Source organism: Eumetopias jubatus, unplaced genomic scaffold (genome assembly GCF_037043125.1).
Source record: "Eumetopias jubatus isolate StellerSeaLion01/CBP00866 unplaced genomic scaffold, mEumJub1_p1.0 scaffold_4, whole genome shotgun sequence".
Taxonomy (NCBI): domain Eukaryota; kingdom Metazoa; phylum Chordata; class Mammalia; order Carnivora; family Otariidae; genus Eumetopias; species Eumetopias jubatus.
In genome coordinates, this window is record NW_028274810.1 from 93088402 (window position 1) to 93109504 (window position 21103).

Genomic DNA, 21103 nt, shown 5'->3' on the forward strand with positions numbered 1-21103 from the left:
AGCAGGCCTATAAGGGAGGATATTTTTTAGGCAGAAGAACACATGTGCTAACTTGCCTGCGCAGAGCGCCACGAGCAGCACTGGATGTTGTTGGGAGGCTGCAGGCAGAAGTGGGGGGGTGAGATGGCGTGGAAGTGAGACAGGTTGGTGGGTGGCGCGCCAGATTGTGATGAATGCACCCTTGGGCAGCTGCTCTGGTACCAGTCTGTGGGCACACCATGTCATCTGCACTTCTCAGTCCCCATGATGACAGGAAGATGAAAGAACACTTTATCTTTGGTCAAAGAAACAGGACTGATGGAAGGGAATACAAAGGTGGGCCCAATTTGAAAGTTTAGCCAAAAGGTGAAAATTGTACTTGCTTGGGTGAAGAACCGGCTGGCCGTATCACGTCCCAGATGCTTTTCACGGAAGGGCACATCCTCCTGCGTCTTCAGGAGTTCTCTGTGGTTTTCTGCACGCTGCCGTAATTTTGTGGTGACAGTTTAGATATATGTTCTTCTGGGGTTGGTTAGTACCTGGCCATGGACTTTCATGGGTGGCTGGATGTGGGAGCTCAGATAATATCACCGCTCAGAAGCTCGTGCAGGTGCTCTCATGATACCAGATTGGGCAGCGGTGGAGTGGAGGTCAGCGTTGTCCAGACCTCATGGGATTGAGAAGTTTCGTGACCAGAATAGGAAAGGTAGGCTGGGCGGGCAGCGAGAGCGGCTCTTGAGGACAGCTGGTACCACAGACCCACCCTTCGTGCCCTTGTTAGCTTTGTGCTTTGAAGAACATGAGTTACAAAGTGGGAGGAGTGGAGTCTCTTCCGGTTCTTTACACTGACCTTGAAAGTTACCCTGATCTACTTGGACAGGCGGGGAGGGCTGGATCCCATTTTCTAGACCAGTGGCTGCCACATTTTTTGATTTCGCAGGCCAGAAACTTTTTTTTTTTTTTTTTTTTTAAAGGCTGGGGGGAGTGTGTGGAGAGAGAAAAACAGAGGAAGAGTAGGTCACTGGGTTGCCAACTTTTAAAACAAAACCACGTGACCTATCATTTCATAAAATTAAAGGCATCTTAATACCCTGCCCCCAAAAAGCATTCTCCAGATAAAGGGTGAATACATTTAACTATATGAAGAATTTTATGTCATTTTGATTATAGTCTTTCTTTACCTGAAGTGAAGTATTTTCACAAAGCAGTGATGTTCATATCACAGACCAGCAGCATCCGGTCTCCACGAAGCTCACTCCCTGTGTTCGACACACGAACAGCCGGCACAGCGGCTAGAACCCAGGCTCTTAGTTCCCAGTCTCACCACCATTGTTGTGCTGCTCAGGGTCACATGGTAATAAACACACCAGTTCTCTTTGTCTTCGGGCTTCTCCACCACATCGCGATTCATATCTGAGAATATCTGGTTGGAACCACACGTGAACCACTGGTGTCCATCAAAGTTCAGTTCTTGATGACCAACTCTTTTGGTGAAGATCCTGACTGCACACCAATTTATGAACTTAAAAACAAAGCTGATTGGTGTTTGGGAGGCTCCACGTTGTAAAATTCCTCTGTCCCATGCACATACCGAGCACTCACTGTGTGTCCAGCACTAGGGCCATAGGCACCGGGGATGCCGCCGTGAATGAGATCGAAGTCCCCACCCTCGCAAAATCTACGTTCTAGGGAAGGGGGGGATAGACAACAAATAAATTGAAACCGCCTTTCAGTCAGTATAAGTGCCAGGAAGAAATTATTGAAATACTTCTGATCCGTGCATTAACCTTTTGGACAGCAGCGCAGCGGAGTCTGTTTTATACAGATCCCATTATCTCGCAAGCTGTCTTAGGTTGGGGGATGTAGCTGCAAAGCAGCATGACAGGTGGGGAAGGGGAGACAGCTGGTCACAGGCAGAACTGGGGTTCAGAAGAACCGGATTCTGCATTTTTATCCAGTGTCTGGAGCAGTGTGGTGAACTCAGGTGGGACCCAGGCTGACGTTGACGTCAAAGACTCACAGCAGATGATACCGAGTACTAAGAAGGGAGGGTGGGCATGTCAGTGTCCGTTATGGCGTGCATGCGTCCCCCCGTGCTGGGCGCTGGACTGAATGCCGAATGCATGGTCTCGTGTGATTTCCCAAATCACAGTGAGTTGGTTTTATTTCCCCCACTAGACAGATACGGAAATCAAGCCAATAGTGCCAGGGCCCTGACCGGTTAGAACGGGGTTCGAGGCAGAAGTCAGGGCCCAACAGGGAAGCTAAGGCAGCAGCCCAACAGAACAAATGGTGATGCTTCGGGAAAGGACTTGTCCGACAGGCTGGCACAGAGGTGCTCAGGGCCATTTCACCTGGGCCCACGGCAGGAAAGCAAGACTACTTCGAAATCCCTGCTGCCTTGGGTGGAAGCTGTTAAAGTCTTCCTTGTCTTGGCCAGGACTTTCTTCCAGGTTCTGTGGCCATTGGTTGCTGAGTGGGGAGGTTATTTGCCACCTTCAGTGGGAGGGGTTATTTGCCACCTCAGTGTGCCTTTGGTGTTCTCTGTCCTTCCTCTTCGCTGTCTATTAAATCGGAGTTACCACCAGAGGGGGAGATTTGTCTACAGTCTATAAAATGGGCGTAATACAGACCTACTTCACACAATGAGAGTTAGCTCCCAGGTAGACAGTATGCCGTATGTAAAGGCCTAGCACAGTGCAGGATACATGGCAGACGCTTGGAAATGGTAAGGGGTTGATGTTCTCATCACCAAAACTAACTTTGGGAAAAATCACCCCGTTTGGGGGCACCTGGCTAGCCGGCTCTGTCGGTGATGCATGCGACTCTTGATGCCAGGGTTGTAAGTTCGAGCCCCATGTTTGGTGTAGAGATTATTTAAAAATAAAATCTCAGAACAAAAGAAAAAAAGAGCCCTGTTTGTATGTGTGTTGGCGGGGAGGGCCACGGGCGGGCGTCCCAGGTTGTGTACCGGAGTTACTGGTGCGCATCTCTCTTGTGGGGCCAGATGACCCGCACTGGTCCTTGTAGAGGGAACTGATTGTTTCACTGAGGCCAGAGCTTTGCGAGGCAAGGTCTCTGTCCTCCAGTTGTGCCAGCCGGGGCCTTGGGGCTCAGCAGAGGGGCCCAGGGAAGCCCACGGAGGCCGGGTGGTCTAGGAGGTGGCAGTCCCCTGCCCCCACCTTTCTGGAGGCGGTCAGGGTCTTTGGGAGGAACACAGGAACTGCTGTAGCAGTCTACTCCCCCTGCTGAGAGGCTCTTCTGGGTATCTTTGCCATATGATTTAACTTTTCCATTTGGAAGGACTTTTGGTGCAGTTGGCAGCCACTGGCCTGGTAAACGATATGGTGGGGCCTCCATAAACCCAGGGCCATGAAACGAATAAGTCAGCACATTGAAAATATAGCATGGAAGTGACTCAAGCCCAAAGGAATCTGTTTCTAAAAGTACTGCCATCCCTTCCTGGAATATTTTGGTGGAAATGGATGTTTGAATTGGGAGGAGGAGGCCAGCAGCCTGGTTACTGGCAGGGCCATGTGTCCAGTTCAGCAGGATTTGCCCTGGGAGTCAGCCCTACCTGGCCCAGGCCCCCGGGCCGCCCTCCTCCTCAGGGATGCGGCTCCACGTGTGTCCACCTGAGATAAGCCAGCTGGAGCTCGGCGCTGTGCCAAGCTGGTGTGAAGCTACCTTTGCGGCAGGTAGGGTCGACTCTGTGAGCCAACCTGGTAATGCTTGGCCCGGAGCCTGGAAAGTACTGGAAACTCCACCCAGCATGGGAGCCTGTGGGAGTTCTCCAACACGGACGGGTTATTCTCAGAGTTCTTTGGATTCCTGTGTATTTCAAATGTTTACCTTCTTCTCAGGACTTGAGCTTGTACTTTGCCCACCAGAGACCAATACCAAGCACATACATACTTAAATGTACCAGACCACCCTGGCGACCAGGTAATTAAAGCTGCACGCAGATTTGGAAGGGAGGCTGTGTTGGAAATCACGCTCTGCTGTAATTCAAGAACAGGTTTCTTTATGGAAGGACACAGTCGGTATCAGACACATGTGGAAAAGGAAAGAACGGGCCCAGGATTCTGGCAGAGTACCAAGGGCCAGATGTTAAATGTGCTGACCATGATGTGGCTCCAGTTGCCATGAGCCAACCTGGGTCGGACGTGTTGTTCTAACCCTGGCTCTGCCTTTTTCCTTTCTTTCCACCAGGTCCCCAGTCTGTGCGAAGATCTCCTGTCTTCTGTTGACCAGCCCCTGAAAATCGCCAGAGACAAGGTGGTGGGAAAGGATTACCTTTTGTGCGATTACAACAGAGATGGGGACTCGTACAGGTGAGCGCCCGGCCAGAGCCAGCCACTGCCGCCCGGGACCACTGAACTCCGGCGGCCCGGCGGCCCTTGTCCTCTCTGTCGTTCCTCCCGCTCTCCCTCCCTGTCCCCATCCTCCCGTCCATCCTTCCATCCAGTCAACCAGTAGAGGTTTGTGGAGGGTCTCTTGTCAGCATTGGAGACTCAGCAGGGAACAAAGGGCCCCTGGCCCTGGCAGAGCCTCCAGGCTAAGGGGAGAAGGCCCTTGTTACAGCACGGAAACTACGTGAAGTCCTGCTAAGGTTGTGAGGTACAGGGTGTGCCCGGTATGGGGGTCTTGAGCACGAGGACGGCCTGTGTGGGCGAGGGATTTGGATGAGGCTTTGTCCAACAGACACGCGACTCAGCTTTCTCTCCCCCTCGCCGTGCTGAGGGCTGTAGATGACAAGGCTGCCATCAGTCCTTGGGCTGAGCTATCACGGTGCTAGACCAGGACGTGCACCTCGTGGCTGATGACCGTGTGTTGTGGTTCATGCCGCCAGGACCAAGCTTATTTGAAAGTTGAGGAGAGCATAGAAGAGGCTGGGGAAACTCCAGAAAAATTTCCTGAAGGAGGTGATGTGCAAGCTAGGTTTTTAAGGGTGTCTAGGAGTTCTTCCTCTTGAAAAAGATCAGGAATCCCTAAACTATCCAGCATTTCTGTGATGGATTGCTGTAGTCAGGGCCTTGGAGAATGGTGGAGGAATGCAGTCTGCTTTAGGTTTATTTAGAGGCCATAGAACCTGGGCTGAGTCTTAAAGCTTCAGCTTAATGTTCTCGGAGGTGGGGGCGGGGGCAGAGTCTGAGGGCTGGAAGCAGGGAAGTCAGCCGACATCGGCTCCAGACCAGCACTGCCCCCTCCCTGTAGCAACGAGGCCTTTGACAAATTACTTGTTGTCTCTGGTCTTTGGTTTGCTCACGTATCTGGAAATACGAGCATTCATTCTTCCAGCAGAATGCGCAGTAACATCTCTGTCAGCGTGTACTGTGTGTGCAGGGCACTAGTCTAAGTCCCTCTTCCATGGAGCTGCAATCCCAGTGAGGAGGCCAAGTCACCAGCAAATGCAGAAGTGACAGAGACTGGGAAAAGTGAGTCAGGAAAATAAAAAAGGACAGGGGGCAGGAGAGGTGGGATGGAAAGTCAGGGAAGGCACTTCTTTTAGTGCTAACACGTGAAACGGGACTGGGGTCATGTGCGGTCTGGGAGAAGAGCCTCTGGTGCTGAGCTGGTTGGGCTTGATCAAGCTTGGCAGGAAGGCTGGAGCGGGAGGTGAGGTCAGAGGGCGCAGCAGGGCCAGCCATGCCGGGCCTTGAAGGATGCCGCACGGAGTCACTGGGGGTTGCAAGAACTGACACACGTCAAGGCTGAAGGGCATGGAACTTGGTGTGAATTACAAAAATTTCGTTAATAATGACTTTTCGGAGAGACCAGACAGATGTTTCATAGTTGTGTCCCTTTGCCAGCTTCAAATGGACGTTAGGTCAGGAATAGACCAGAGACCCACGTGGAGATGGTGAGCGGTCGTCGGACTTGTGGTCGGTCCTGAGAGCAGAGCCAGCAGCAGCGCGTGCATGTGGACAGGGGTGGAGGGTGACTGCAGGGCTTCCGGCATGAGCAGCTAGAAGGTGGGGGCCACGGTGGGTTGAGGTGAGGAAGGCTCTGGGAGGAGCTGCTGGGGGCGTCTTAAGCCTGAGAGGCCCATTAGATGGCAGTGGAGATGTCCAGTAGGCTGCAGATAGCCCCGAGCTCCAGGAGCGAGGGCAGGGTGAGAATGAGGTGGACACACGGATGCTGAGCAGCCCTGGGGTAGATCGCGTTCCATCTGGAAGGGCCAGTCACTGTGCGGGCCGTGGGCATAAGCGCCAGGTCCAGTCCTTGCTGTAGAGAGGTCTGTGGTTGTCCTAAGTGGTCTGACGGACCAGGCGACATGCCACCAAGGGACAGCTGGCCCCTCCGGGCACAGGGTTCAGGGGCAGCTTCCCGGAAGAGGCGATCCTTGAGCTGAGTCTTACTCACTCAGTGTCGTCAGCATATTTCTTGTTTCCACCTGCAAACTCTGGTTCGCTGTGTATGGCAGCTGGTCCCCGGCAGCCTGGGGACGGCTGGAATTGTTTCCATGGCCAGCGTCCATGCCCAGGCCGGGCTGCCCGGGGCTTGGTGCCTGCAGCCCCTCCGGGTTGCCCCGCCAGCTCCCGCTTTCCTGGGGCATCGCCAAGAGGCCTTGGGGGACCTCAGCCAAAGAGGAGCCCGGGATGTCAGGGCACAGGACTGTTCTTTCCTTTTCCCCCTTCTCGGTATAAAACTTCAAGGTCTTCTGATTCTCTCCACACATTTCCATCCTAACTGTGTTTGATCGTTCACTTAAATAAGATCCTTATGGCGTGACCACTGCCTGCAGCACCGTTTGAAACCTGTTAGCTCAAACAAAAAGCATTCTCTGAGGGAAATGAAAGGCCTGACTTTTGAAATCTAACCGTTCCTGTCCATCTGTCTTTTTTCAAATGGCCTCCATTTAAGCTCTTAAATGTGTTCTGAGTGCCCCTTCCACTAAGAATATTCTGGGTAATGTTATGATTTTTTCCCCCAGCTACAATTACCCCGGCTCCAGGACTAACGGCTTCAGATGCTGCCGTCTGTGAGCCAGGAGAAAAGGGAGTTACAGGCTTCGTGAAACTTCCAGGCCCCCGGTCTGCAAGAGAGAGGGGCTCTTGTGTCTAATCAGGTCGCCTCTAAATGAAAGCCAGTTGGAGAGGGTCTTCTAGGCCCACGGGAAGGCGAAGGCTGTGTAGCTGGGGGAACGAAGGTCAGACCTGGGTGTATGCGGAGAAGTCCTGAACAGGGCACGTCGGGGAGGGGGGCCTCGGAGTCTCTTCCGCTAGCCCCTGGCAAGCCTAGTGGTGGGGACGGCACCCTTCCACTCAGTCTTTGTCTCGGGATCTGCTGGGAGGCCTTTGTTGTTGTTTTTAGGTGCTTAGGTTTCCCTCAGAAAAAGCAGAAGGTGGCTCCTTCTCTCTTGGTTTGGAAGACCACCAGCAGAATCCCTTCGGGTCTTTCTTTCCCACCCCGTGCTGTAAGGCTTTGGCCCATCACCAGCGCTCAATGCCCAGGAGCTTGTGGTCGGTGCTGGGGCAGGGGGCGGACAGCACAGGCTCCTTCCCCACATGCCCTTGCAGCCTCGGGAAGTGGGGGGGCTGTGGGGGCTTCTGGGGGAGGTGCAAGGATTTTGTCACCTTTTTAACAGCTTTCTTAAATGAGCGTGTGGTTGAATGCCAGGCTCTGTTCTAGGTGCTGAGCAAACCGTGGAGAAAAAGACAGGAAAGACTGGCCCTCTTGGAACCTCTGTTCCAGAATTGTCTGCATTAATTCAGATGAAGTAAAATTAATACAGCTCCTTGGTTGCACTAGTCACATCTCAAATACTCAGTGGCCTTCTGAAGCTAGTGGCTGCCATTTTGGACAATGCCGATATAGACCATTTCTGTCCTGGAGTAAAGTTCCCTGAGGCAGCACAGTTTGGGGGGAATGAGGAAGACGGGTTCTGACAATAAGAACAGACACATCAGCCGTGCTCTGAAAGGGAGAGGCCCCTCGGCGAGGATGTGAGGGTGCCCAGTGTCAGCTTCACACCTGCCTCCTAAGTCAGATGCGTCCTGGCTTACCGGACAACTCTTTCCCATGCCGTGTGCCCAGTCCAGGGTGATCACAGAGCTGGCTACTGGTCATGGGGCAGAAGGGAGCACCGTACCCCATTCTTGTAAAGTCTCTGTACCAAGTGAGGAGAATGGCAGGGTGGAGTGGTCAGCTTGGAGAGAAGGGTTTCCAAAGGCTCCTTGTGCTTCAAAGTAGTCGGGGCTACTGCTGCCTAGAGTTTTGGGAACCAGGGGCAGTGACCCTTGCCCTGCTCGCCGTTGGTGGCCCAGCAGCTGAGAGAGCTGGGACCTCTGTGTGGAGGCGGTCCTGGGGAGCGGCCACCCAGCTTACTCTGGTTCCACACTTGTGAGTTGCTGATGTAGGTGCCGGGGTGGGGCGGGGCACCGATTCCCTAGAAGAATGATGTTTGTGCACATAATTCATTAAAACGGGGGTTCTGAAGACGGTGATCCCCTTTTTCCATAACATCAATTCCAAATTGAAAGGTTCTTTTGAGCCTTCTGTGAGGCGACGTTTGCTTGTCAGCAGGGGAAATGGGAAAGGTGATGATGTCAAGGGTTTCAAACCACCCAGGAGTGGGAAGGACTTTGTGCATGGCCCACAGCACTGCCACCAGCCTCCATTCCTCTCACCTTTTTGTTCTCATTCTTTCTCTGAACTCCACCTGCAGGAATTAACGAGGAGATACTTCCCCTAGAACCCCCCTTTCCGGTACTCTCTGTCATTAAATGCTTTCCTGATGTGGCAAAATATACTTTTTTTAATGCAGCAAGTCTTTGGGCTGGAAAAACAGAGGCTGGTTCTCATTACTTAGTCTTTTTTTTTTTAGATTTCATTTATTTATTTATAGAGAGAGTGTGTGTGTCCGTTCAGAGGCACGCAAGTGTGGGGAGGGGCGGGGGGTGGGGGGAGAATCTCAAGCAGACACTCCACTGAGCGCAGAACTCGGCACGGGGCTCGATCTCCCAACCCTGAGATCACGGCCTGCGCCGAAAGCAAGAGTTGGACACCCAGATGGCTGAGCCACCCAGGCGCCCCAAACTTAGCAGGCTTTGTATTTGCCCATGATCTCAGATGGGAAGGCTCTCCCGTTCTCATGGAGAATAGGACCCCTCAGGTTCTCTCGCGTGTAGTCGGCCTGCCTCTATGACCAACAGCTGTCTTAGTCCTTAGCTCAGTAGGAAGGTCTCTGGAGTAAACATTTATCCAGAGCTGCCAGCAGGTTAGGGAGGCAAGAGGGGCATCTGCTGATCAGTACAATGGTGAAAACAAGGGGATATTAGGAAAAGCGTAAGAAGCTGTCACATCGTTGACAGTACATGCCCGGCTCTGGTCTGGGCACCTGGTGTGTCTTCTCCTTTGCTCCTCACGACAGCCCTGTGGGTAGCAAATGGTAGCCTTGTTTAACACGCCTGGAAAGGCAAGCTCAGAGAAGTCAAGACAGCTTGCTGGAATAACAGCTGATGAGAGGTGGTGCTCGAGGCCTGTGCCCAGGCCTGTCTGCCCCTGAGCCCTTCCTCGGCAAACCTCAAGAAAGCCGTGTTTGTTGCAGGGCCTGGAAACATCTTTGCTATGGGTAGTGGCTTTTCCTCTGAAATGTCAGTCTGCCGGGGCTCATGGCTCACGAGCCACGTCTCCTGGAATGACTGGTGTTATTTCCTTCTCCTTCCTCCCCTCCAGGTCACCATGGAGTAACAAGTACGACCCTCCTTTGGAAGACGGGGCCATGCCTTCTGCTCGACTGAGAAAGCTGGAGGTGGAAGCCAACAATGCCTTTGACCAGTATCGAGACCTGTGAGTGACTTCCTCCCTTCCCGCTTCGGCCCCCGCAACCTTGATAAGTAAATCACAAAGGAGAGTGTGTGCAGGCCAAGCAGCCTTCCTTGAACCTGTCACCTGGCTCACCTAACGAATAATGAATTAAAACTGAGCCCTGATGGCAGGATGATGGGCACCGGCCTGGTGACTGGGGCAGTTATGAGGGGCCTCGGCGGTGGAGCGCTACCATGCACAGACCTGCCTGTGCAGGCCCCAGGTCGTGCTTCTGATAATAGCAGGTACCCCCGGGCCAGCACCCCACTGTGTATCAGACCCAGTGCCGCACACATTCTGTGTGTTGTCTCAGATCCTTACAAACACCATAGCTATTTTAGTCCCCATTGCTCAGATGAAGAAATGAAGGCTCAAAAGATTGAGGCAAGAGGCAGAGCCAGGAATCAATCAGGCCTGTCTGTCTCCAGAAGCCCCCCTGTTGTTACCACCCTGCATGCCCCTGACCGGTCGTACCTGCAGCTCAGAGACCCCTGCCTCTGTCGGGCCCTTGCCCTCTCTTATCCTCCGTGTCGCTGACTCCTGAGGTCTTTGGGGCTTTAGCCCCTGTTTTGGAAAGGTTTTTGCTGAGTCTGCTTAGATTCCCACCTCTCTTTTCTGCTTCCATCTGGGCCTGCCGCCCACCATACCACCAAAAAGAGCGGCCATTATTCACCCACCTTACAAGGAAGGGCTCTGGAGAAGGTTAGTCCCTGAAGCATTTTTTCCTGAACCACAGTAGAATCTCATGGTAAAGTGAGTTTTGCACTGAAAATAGAGCACAACTGTAAAAGACACAGTACTACCACTGTACAAACTCGGTCATTTCAGAGAGGGGTCCACAGACGTTTCTGTGAAGGGCCAGACGGCAAGCTAACAGTTTAGGCTTCATGGGTCATAGAAGTTTCTGTCATTTACTTTGACTGTTTTCGTATTTTACGTGTATTACCTTCTAAAAATGTAACCCCCCCCCCGACTCCGAAAAATGTAAAAACCACTTCTCGAGCCTTGAGGTGGGTGGGATTTGGCCCTGGGTCTGTCATTTTTCCACCCGAACCTAGGATCTAGGCAATGAAGTGGAAATGGGAGAAGCAAAGCGTCTGAGCTGCTTCGTCCAGGAGCTGGTGGTAGCACCTGTGGTGTGGGGCTTCTGGACTCTGTTTTGCAGACAGTTGGAATGGCCTTCCAGCTCATAGCAGATTTGGTAGAACACATTTCATGAAGAATTTCTTTTAGAAGCTGGTTCAGGAGGAGAAGTGACACTTCTCAGTCTGACATTCGGGCAGAAAACCCCATGAGGCTGAAGCAGATGAGTGAAATACAGAAGCCCAGCTCTAAGGAAGCAAGATCAAATGGCCCTCCGCATTTCTGTTGGCCCTGAATGCATTGCCGTGTGGTTCAGCTTTAGCTTGGGGATCGGTCGCATCCTGGGAGTGTCTGTAACGTTACCTCTCATCCCTGCAAAAGCCTTGGGGAGGAGAATTGCCCCTTTCTTGTGGATGAGGAGACCGCCGGCTCCTGATGCTAAATGACTCACCGTAGGATGCAGAGGTGAAGAGCTAGGATTTGGGCCCGTGTTTGCCTCAAGTTTCCACAAGTTACCGATCTTCACAGTTACAGTAAGTCGCGGTGTTGAACCGTGCTGTCGGAGACCGACTGCTTGTGCAGGCAGGCTGACGTGGACGCGTCGCTGTCCCGTCATTGGCTGGTGGTGGGTTTTACTGCCGCCTTCCCCCAGCCATTTGGCAGGAAGCTCATCCGGCTCCCACCCAAGAGCTCCCGGGTGGAGTCTGTCTCATGTCGCGCTGGAAGGCTTGACAACGGAAGGGCAGTGGTGACCCGGCGGTCCCCACCCAGTGCCTTTGTCAGCACGCGGCTCTGCTTACCTTGTGTCGCCTCCTGCACAGCCCGTGTGCTGGGATCGTCCCCGTCCTGCAGGGGAGGGGACAGATTCAGAGAGCCCAAGGACCTTGCCCAAGCTCACACAGCTAGTGGGTGGTGGACCTGGGGTGTAAAGCCATCCCTCTTCCAACTCCAAAGTCCAAAATCTTCATGCACTCGAGCCGCGCTGAAGGGGCCCACCAAGTACTGAACGTGGCAGACCACGTCCCCGCCTTCTGGAGCGTCCACTGTGGGAAGACACCACGTGGGAACGGGTGTCACGATGGGTGGCGGGATGGGGAGTGACTCGCTGCTTCAAGTGGAGCGGTCGGGAAGGCCTCTCCAGGATGTGACCTTGGAGCTGAGGTCTGATGCCAGGAGGGGGCCGGCCGGGCCGCAGGCTGGGAAAGAGCAGTCTTTCAAGGCTGCTTGTGCGGGAGCCTCTTGGATTCTCCAAGGGTCAGAGCGGGAGTGGTTCTGTTGTCTTTTTATACATAAGGGTTTGAGATGTGACTTTCTGAATGAAGCGATTCGGGCGTGTGGCCTTTGTACTGGCCTTTCAGGCCAGCCCTGAGGAAGAGCCCGGGTCTCGTCTTTGGCTTCTTTTTTCCTCCTTCCTGTCTTGTCGGTTTGCATACAGAGTGATGCATGGTCATTGTTAGGCATGTCCCTTCTGTGAGGCCTTGATTCGCCAGGGAGGTCACGCTGCCTGGGTATAATGAGGCCTGGGACTCCCTCCCTAGGTGTACCTCCTTATGGCACCTCCTGGAAAGACTTCCCTTCCTGGGCAGATGTACGCTGTGAAGGTGGCGGATGTCTTTGAGCCTCTGGTCACCTCTAAAGGGAGAGTTGACCTGCTGGGGGGTTGAGAGGGGCTGACAGGACTGCTGCCAACACCCAAGTGGGAGATCAAGCCAGACAGGCCCAGAGCTTGAGGTGCTGTGGCGGTTTGTAGGCGTGGAACACGGCCCAGAGGCTGCCCACCGGTGTGCTGCTGCTCGTGGGGAGGAGAGAGTTGAGGGCCTCTGGGTGTTGGGGGTGGGGCGGGGCGCATGTCTCCCCACGTGGCAGCAGCTACAGGCCACCGCAGGGGTGGTGGTTAGAGCGGTCACTGGGGACCCAGAATCCTGTCTCAAGCCACCCAGTTATCAGAGTACTGAGGACACTCTCTCCTGAGGCCATGTGTGGGGAACATTTTCCCAGCTGGACCACACATGAGTTAAAATGAGACCCATTTCTGGCCTAAAAATTAGGAAAACAGATCCTTTTTTTCCTTTCTTTCTTTCCTTTTTTCATTATTTTTTTTTACCTTCTTGGTACATTGCTCACCTCCAGAAGTCCCCGTTCTCAGTGCCCTGAGTTGTTGGTGGCCACGTTGGTGACCATGGTACGGGGCCCGGAACGTGAGCTCTTCTTTTCCTTGTGGTTTTGGAGCAGAGGGAAGTCAGCCGGGGGCTAGGAGCCCATGTCTCTGCCTTGAGTACAGGCCAGCGGTTACCTGGGTGTTCTAGGGACCAGATTGTTCCATAGGATGAAGGTATAGTAGGTCACGCCTTCCCTTTATCCTCATCTCTTCCCCTTCCCATTAGAAAGACACATTCCAGGGGCACCTGGCTGGCTCAGTGGGTAGAGCGCGGGACTCTTGATCTCAGGGTTGTGAGTTCGAGCCCCATGTTGGGTGTGAAGACTGCTTAAAAGTAAAATCTTTAAAAACAGCAACAACAAAGATAGACATACTCGATTCCTGTGGGAAGATTTATTTGTTGTCACCCCAGGGAACAAAGCCACAGAGCTCTCCTTCCGCCTTTCTGTCATTGGCAAAGGTCTCTTTGAGGGGAGGCACTCCCTCCAACACCGCCTTGTGTCTGCTGGCTCTGCTGCTTCTGAGCTGCTTGCAGGAGGAGCTGGCGAGAGATGCCCAGAGCCTCAGGCAGACCCACCCTGCCAGGAAGAGAAAGGGAGTGCTGCCACCGTGAGCGCAGAACAGGCACGCCATTGTGCCCAGGAGGACAAGATGAGTTAGGCCGCCGTCTCCAGGGCACCCCATTCCAAACTGGAGCTTGGCCTGCACCGCACGGGGGTTAAGGAATATGAAGAGCTGACCCATCCCCTGTGCTAACCTGGTCTTTGATTCCTGATGACCCCAGATGTTTCGTATTTCTTTGATCCCGATGGGTCGCAGAGTTAGGACTGGGCTTGCCTTGTGCTTGACTTCTTGACCACTGACCCTCTCAAGTGACTGAAGCTGCCAGGCTGCGGCCTTCGGGCTCAAATCTTCCTGCGGTGAATGCTTCGGAGAGCTGCTGGTTGTGTGGACTGCTGGTGGGAAGGGCCCTTGCTGTGCTGGGCGGGCCACTGAAATCGGCTCAGAGATTTGTCTGCTTTGTCATCTGAAGGTCTGGAGATTACACACACACACACACACACACACACACACACACACACCCCAAAAAAAAGGCCTAAAGTGCTCTTTCCTGCCACCCCTCCGCACTGCCACCCCCACTGGCCTATGCCTCGACTGGCCTTGTAGGGATATTTTGTCATCTGGCAAATTGACAGGCACCCCTTTCTCCTCCTGCTAACCTTGTTCCTACTGCTGATGTTCTCTGGAGGATGACTTCCGGAGCCTAGCACTGAAGTGAAACGGTGATCCAGGCCAGGCAGCTAGAGCCGCACAGGCTTTTCCAGAGAGTGAGTGCTCGCTGTCTCCCCAGAGGCTGCTCTCTGCCATGAGAGATTATAGATTCTTCATTAGCATCCTGGGGGAAAGCCTTGGATTCTGTCCTCAGGTGGGGGCTTTGGTCCCAGCTGTCAAGGCTTTGACTTTGCAGGGAATTAGAATGAATTATGAGCCCTAGAGCTGGTCAGAATGGTCACAGGGAGGGAGCTGGAGCCTGGGATGGGTGGACCTGCAGGCCCTCCACTTGTAACTCCTATGGGAGCGTGGCACCCCCCTCCCCTGCCTGCACACCCTTTCGCCCATTGCGAAATAAATGTGCCCTCCTTTGGGGCGTGGGCAGGAGGAGGCAAGTTGGGGCTCCTCGGAAGTCAGATTGTCAAGTCCCTGCTTGCCTGACTCTCCACAGCTCCCTCACTGTGTTCTCCCCCGAGTCCCTCCCACGTTTATTGATGTCCCCTTTTTGCCATCATCAGTGGCAGAAAGGACCTGTGTGGCAACTTTCCCCAGGGAGTAACTATCCAACAACTATTGATCGCACCACCCAAGCAATCCTGGTGTTAGATTCAGATAGTCCATTTGCTGCACATGCTTAGGGACGTCAGTCAAGCCTGTCCTCTGGCTGGGTGGGGTCTACTCTCAGGCCATGCGGATTCCTCACTGCCCCTCCCCGAGCCCTCCCACCCTGGTCACCAACATCCAGACCACTCGATTCTTTTCTGCCAAGCCCCAGTGTCGTTTTCTACCTCTGAGCGCGGGCCCGGCCCAGTGCAGGGAATGTCATTGGAACATACATAGCACCTGGGGAGTGGGGAAGGGTAGCAGAAAGGGCAGGCTCATTGGTGGCTGGCTCATGGGATCGCTTCACGTTCTTTCTTGGCAAAGTTGGCTGCTTTTTTAGGCCCAAGCCTAGGCTGGCTCAACAGTCACAAAACCCCATCACTTGATCTGCGTGGTGCATCTTTCTTGGGAGAGACTCAGCCGTGGGGCCTTCAGTGTGGGGTGGGCACTTGCTGCTGCCAGAGACCCCACGCTTGTGGTGTGAGCCACCAGTTGGCTGCCGCGGACCCCAGCATCAGTGCTTTGATTTTTTTGGGTTCCCAGGGAAACCTTCCCAGCTCTGGCTTTCACATTGGGTCTCGCTGTTGCCTCTCTCGGCCTGGATTCTGCTGAGACCAGATGTTCTAACTGAAGGGGCTGGCTGGCACTGCTTTGGTCAAAAGATGATTACTCCCATCTGTGCCAGACATCTTGCCCCGTGCTCTGTGATCCTTGGCTCTTGGCTTGCAGCAGATAATACCTTCAAACATGCGGTTGCAATTTATTGGCCTTATAAGTTAATTTTAGTGGGTGTTCAATTGATTGAAATCAAAGCTTAATGAAGGCCAGAGTCTGGGGGGTGGAGGAGCAGGGCGGGAAGACATTTTGTGTTCTTCCCTTGCTTTGGGTCTGAGATAAGCTTCAAAAGATTTAATTAGCTTTTCTAATCAACCCTTTTTGTCTGGAAGAAGTTTATGGAATGAAACAAGGCTGGCGTCCCTGTGGCACTCCAGAAATGCACGAGTCTCTTCGGAGGCAGCCAGGGTGCTTGGTGGATGGGCTTGCCCCCAGCTCCCTGCTTTCTCTCCCCTCTTAGGGGCCATGCTAAGATTGGGGTTATTTCCACCTCTTCCTCCCATTCTCTGTCCCTCTGTCATTTGACATTTGGGCAACACTGGCCCCGGAAGGGCAGGGCATCCTTATTCGTGTGTGAAAAAGGTTTATTGCCATGGTTTCGGGAGTCCTTGAAACTCCCATGTTCCCGGCCGCCTTCCCAGACCCTGCGCCCTAGCCCCCCCCCCCCCCCCCGCCCGCCTTCGTTGGACGTCAGCATAGGGCCTGGGGAATTTCACCATGTCTGTCCTGGTGGGAATTGCAGAAGGCAGTGGGAGCTTTTCTGAAGAACGGGGAGCAGCAGAAGCAGGGGCAGCAGGTAGGCGATGGTGGGAGGAGCTGTTCAGACAGCAGGTGGAGACGCCCCAGGAGAAGTCTCAGGCCCAACGCTGTCCAGCCAGCTGCAGAGTCGGGAGGAGCTGGGCCTCAAAAGGGCCTGGACTTGATTCTCTCTTCCGCCATACTCGCTCACTGACTCTGGGCAAGTAAGTGAACTTTCTGAGCCTCTGTTTCCTTATCTGTTGAGGAGGTAGCCCTGCTGTCTTAGGGGCTGAGGGGGGCATTCAGTGGGGGTGCTGCGCGCAAGCCTTCGCTCGCTCTGACTCGTCATGTCCACTTGGAGGACAGGATTGTTGTCATTCTGCAGTCGTAATCCTGTGGATGTCTTATGTTCTGTGCCTTTATGATCGTGGATACGAGGTGGTTTGGGTGCACACGGGGTGAGATAGCAGGCTGGTGCGTCACTGGCCACAGTGGAAGGCTGTGCGTTCTGATTGGGGCTCTGCTCCTGGCCCAGCGTGGGACCTCAAGTAAATCCTGCCTCAAAAACGGAGCGAAGTAGTAGTGCCCATCTGTGGTGACAGGCGAGTATTTACAACCGTTGCACAAACATTGAGAACCCACTGTGCTCTGAGCACGGGGCATGGTGGGGGCAGCCCCTGCCCTCATGGGGCTCACATTTTCACAGGGCTTAAAGAGGTGCAGGTGCACATGGGAAGAAGGGAGCAAACAGACAAAGTGCTTGCATGGTTTGGGAAGTGCTGGGAGGGACACACCCAGGCACAGAGGCAGGGAGAGCAGAGGAGGCTGACTTTAGGTAGGGTTGGAACTGTGTGCGGATGACGCTGGGTTTGCCCTTGCGTAGGAGAGAATTCGAGTAGCCGGCGTGGGACTCCTGCCCTGGCAGCACTGGCCTTAGCTGGTGTCCAGGAACTTGGCTTTCTGGAGGGTTCCTACCATTCCTTGATAAGAATGGCTCATGATGCTTAAACTCTTTGCACAAACACTGGTTTATGCCGAACTCGGGCTTCTCTTCTGGGAGCCTGGAATTCTGCTGTGTACTAGGTGGAGAGTGCTCTAGCAGTAAAATCCCTGGTCGCCGTATCCGTGGGCTTCCCTTGTAGACAGAACCTCACACTTGCTGGGGGAATGAAGCGCTTCTTGTGCGGCCCCTAGAAGAGGAGTCACAAGCAGACTTGTGTCTGGGTTCTTCAGGATTTCTCCCTCGTGCCTTTCCTTTGCGGGCTCCTGCCCTGTCTCCTTCCACTCGAATACCTTCTGGTGGGAGGACTCTGTGCTGAGTCCTGTGAGCCTCTCAGCAAATCACTGAGCCCCAGTGGTCGTGGAGAGCCCGGGGTCAGCTGTGGTGCCGGGCAGGAGCAGGGGAGGATGGTGGAGGCCGTGCTCTGAGCAGTTGGAGTCACTCAGGCAGTCCCGAGGTGGTTCCCGGGCTGCGGGGTCGCTGAGGGTTGCCGAGGGACGCGGAGCACGGTGTGAGCAGTAGGGAGAGGGACCCAGGCCCTTGTCAGGTGTGGGCTTTGGCTGTCATTCTCCGTGCATTGGGAAGGGCCTGGAGGGCCCCAGGGGTACATAGGCCAGCTCTGAAGTACATCCTAAGAAACTGTACATAAGCAATTTGGAGGCTGGATTGGAGAGGCCATGAGTGGAAAGATCCTGCCCCAGACTTCCCTTAGTCTGGCTATTGGTCCTAATTACTCGTCCCTCCGTCTGGCTGGGTGAAATCTGTAGCATAAGGTCACCCGGTGCTTCCACGACCAGAAACCGCTGGCTATTACCTTCGGTCTCTGGAGTCACAACCCCGGCCCCCCTCCCCCCGGGAAGTGGGCGAAAGCACTGGGCAGGGAGGCGTGAATTGGTGGGAGATCTTTCAGGAAAGTTCTGGAGCTGGATGAAGCCTGGGCCATTTGGATTGGCACATCTGCCCTCCATCCTTGCCTCTGCAGATAGGTCTGCATGGTTCATGTTGCAGAAACCTTTTTGTTCCTGCCCAGAGGTGTGGGACCTCTTCCCGGATAGGAAGGTCTCTAGCAGGCCCTGCGACGGGCCCTGCGTGCCGCGTGTGCTGTGCTCCAGGGACCGCCAGGCGGGGACAGGGTCTGCGTCTGGCTTTCCACTTGTCGGCAGCATAATTAGTAGTTGGGTTTTCACATGTATGATTTGTATCTTCAGCCATGCGTATAGAGGGCCTCTGAGAACCCGCCCCGCCCTCTGTGGGACTCTGGCTTGCCACAGCCTCAGGCTTGTGTGAAAGTGCTGGAAGCACTTAATGGGGGAACCTGGGCCCACCCCTCCACCCCCCCGCCCTGCCTCGGTTGTGCCGTTTTAATTGACTAGGGAGATGGGTCGAGAGGGTCCTGTCGGCTTTCTGGGGGGTGGAGGAGCTGAGTGAGTCTGGGTCCTGCCCCCACAGTGTTGAGTTTCAGCTCTCCCACGACCACTGCTCCGAAGCAGTGGTGTCTGCCGCAGTTTCTCGAGCCCCTAAAGAGTGGGTCTGGACGAGCCTGCAAGTTGCCCCCAGATGGACCCGTTCGGCTGGCATCCTAAGGCTGCAGCTCCGGGTTTGGTGGCCCTGGCATGCATCGTCCAACTTGCATCCGCTAAAAGAAAGTTAAACGAAAAGCAGGAGTGTGCAGAAAACCATTTTGCTAATAAACACGGTCCCCCGAATCAGCATCAGGGACTCCCAATTCCTCCAGAACTCTTGGGTTCTTGCGCCCATATGGCACACGGTCACGCTCCGGATTGTGCAGTTCCACATGTTGGGGTGCAGACTCTGCCCATGTGGAAGGAGGGCCCAGCTCCCTCTGGTGGTCAAGCTGCACTCTTGGCTGAGCTGCCTCCCAGGCTCCTGGTGGAAATGTCTTTTCCGGGAAGCTGCTTTGTGCAAGTATCAAGGGTGGGTGGTCTTATGAAGGTTCAGCCAGCAGGCCCTCGCTGCCTCATTGAGGTGGAGGGGGGCCCTCCTTCGCAGAAGTCCCAGCGCAGGGTGCACAGTGGTGGGCCCCCGCCTTCTGGCCACTCAGTGTGGTGGTGGTCTTTGTTCTCTGACTTCCCTACCTTGAACCAGCATCGTTGTACGGCGGCGTAGTTGCGGGTGTGTGTGTGTTCATATTCGCGAGGTTCAGCCTCACAGGCTGAGCTGGGGCCCCTGAGCCCAGCTGCCCAGCTGCCCACCTGCATGGCTGCGGTACCCCTTCACACGGGGCCAGCCAGATCCCGGGGCCAGTCCCAGCGGCCCTCCTCTCAGCTGTGTGGCTGGGGCACGTTTCTTTGATTCTCTGGGTTCTGGTTTTCTTAACCATAAAATAACGTATTCAAGGCTCTTGACACAGAATGGGTTCCCATAAATGGCAGCTTTTGGATGAGAGTGGTGGCCCTATACCTCCAGAAGGCCTGGAAGGCCGACGTTCTCGAGCCGTGGACTGAGTGGGGCAGCAGGATCATCACGGGGGTCTGGAGAACCAGGAGACGGTCATGCTGGTGCCAAGTGTGGATGGCTCGCTCGGATCCCAGAGCCAGATCTGCAGCCTCTGCAGCAGCTCCCTTGTTTCTAGAGAGGCCTCCATGGTGTGTCTGCAAGTAAAAAAAACTGTAAAAACCCCGTGAAGGGACTGTAAAGGGCTGCAGCCACAATCCAGATGTCACTTTGACGTGCAACTGGCATGAAAGCCACACTTGCCTAAGCCGATTGGTATGCTTGCCCAGGGGATCGTCGCACCTGTGTGTCCCGGAAGGCATTTCTGCAGAATACCTGTCCCGTGTCCAGGGGCAGACTCGGACACGTTTCGCAAACCGTGGTGAAGACCGCTGGTCTCCACACACGCACAAGGGCAGGTGGGTCTCGGCAGGTGGGTCTCACCACACATCTGCCAGCCCAGAGCCAGGTGCCCACCATTCTCAATTCTGTGCAGAGCCAGCGGCAGCCCCCGGGGCAGTGGGGATGGGACCGTGCTCACCCGGCAAGCGATACCTTGCTTCCTGTGCAGGGCTCAGAAAAGGCCACGGTTAGGAGGAGGGAGGAGATCTGCCCTCTCGGCCCAGAGAGAGAGACTTGGGAAGACGGACGGCCACCAGTGGTAGTGAACGCCTGCTCTGAGCCTGCACTGGGGCCCCACTGTGTCTTGCGCGCTTCCTGCCGCCTCCGCGAGGTGGTCTCACCAACTCACCTGAACAGAAGCTGGGACACCGGCATGGCAGGCAGAGCCCACAGTCCCCAGACCCTCAGAGTCGTGGCTGTCGGCCTGCCTCCTGCAGCTCTCCGTGGGCTTTCCGGAAGCCACACCCGTCAGGCTGCACTCATGTCCGTCCGTTGGACAGGGAAAACGCTTAGCCTCTCAATGGTGGCTAGCTCGGAGCCAATGAGAAAGGAATGTTGGTCTGCGCTGCAAGGAAGGAGGCCAGGTTTTAGATGTCTCTCCAAGCAAATTGGAGGTTTTTCTTTTTTTCTGGAATAGAACTGAATTGTTCCCACCTGTGGGTACCAAGTGCCTTTTTAGGTTGTGAGAATGTTTAAGGATGATCAGAAAAACAAACTGCTGCTGGTAGCTGGGAACTTTAGGGGTTTTTTTAGGTTGGGAGGAACCAAGAAGGTATTGTTCTGGGGCCAAACCTGAGCCGCTGGTGGAATGGCTCTGCCTCAAGGTTTATTCTCCCTGTCTTTGCCATAAACTCAGTCTGCGCACATGGGAGTTTCTGTTTGAATGAGGGCCCACGTGACCTCCTTGTCACTGTCATGACCAAGTGCCAGGTACAGTAAAGAGTGTCCCTCAAGTCTCACTGCTGCTCCTCGTTGAGACCCCAGAA

The 21103-nt window shown here is 54.4% G+C and overlaps 1 protein-coding gene across 3 annotated transcripts in view; it reads left to right on the plus strand.

Annotated features, from left to right (window-relative positions):
• CAPZB (capping actin protein of muscle Z-line subunit beta) overlaps window positions 1–21103 on the plus strand; it is a 131923-nt gene that overhangs the window by 85333 nt on the left and 25487 nt on the right. For all 3 annotated transcript variants that reach the window (XM_028108362.2, XM_028108360.2, XM_028108363.2), the window contains exons 3-4: window positions 4192–4313; window positions 9661–9774. In XM_028108362.2, coding sequence (XP_027964163.1) covers window positions 4192–4313; window positions 9661–9774 — 236 coding nt within the window. The remainder of the gene's footprint in view (window positions 1–4191; window positions 4314–9660; window positions 9775–21103) is intronic.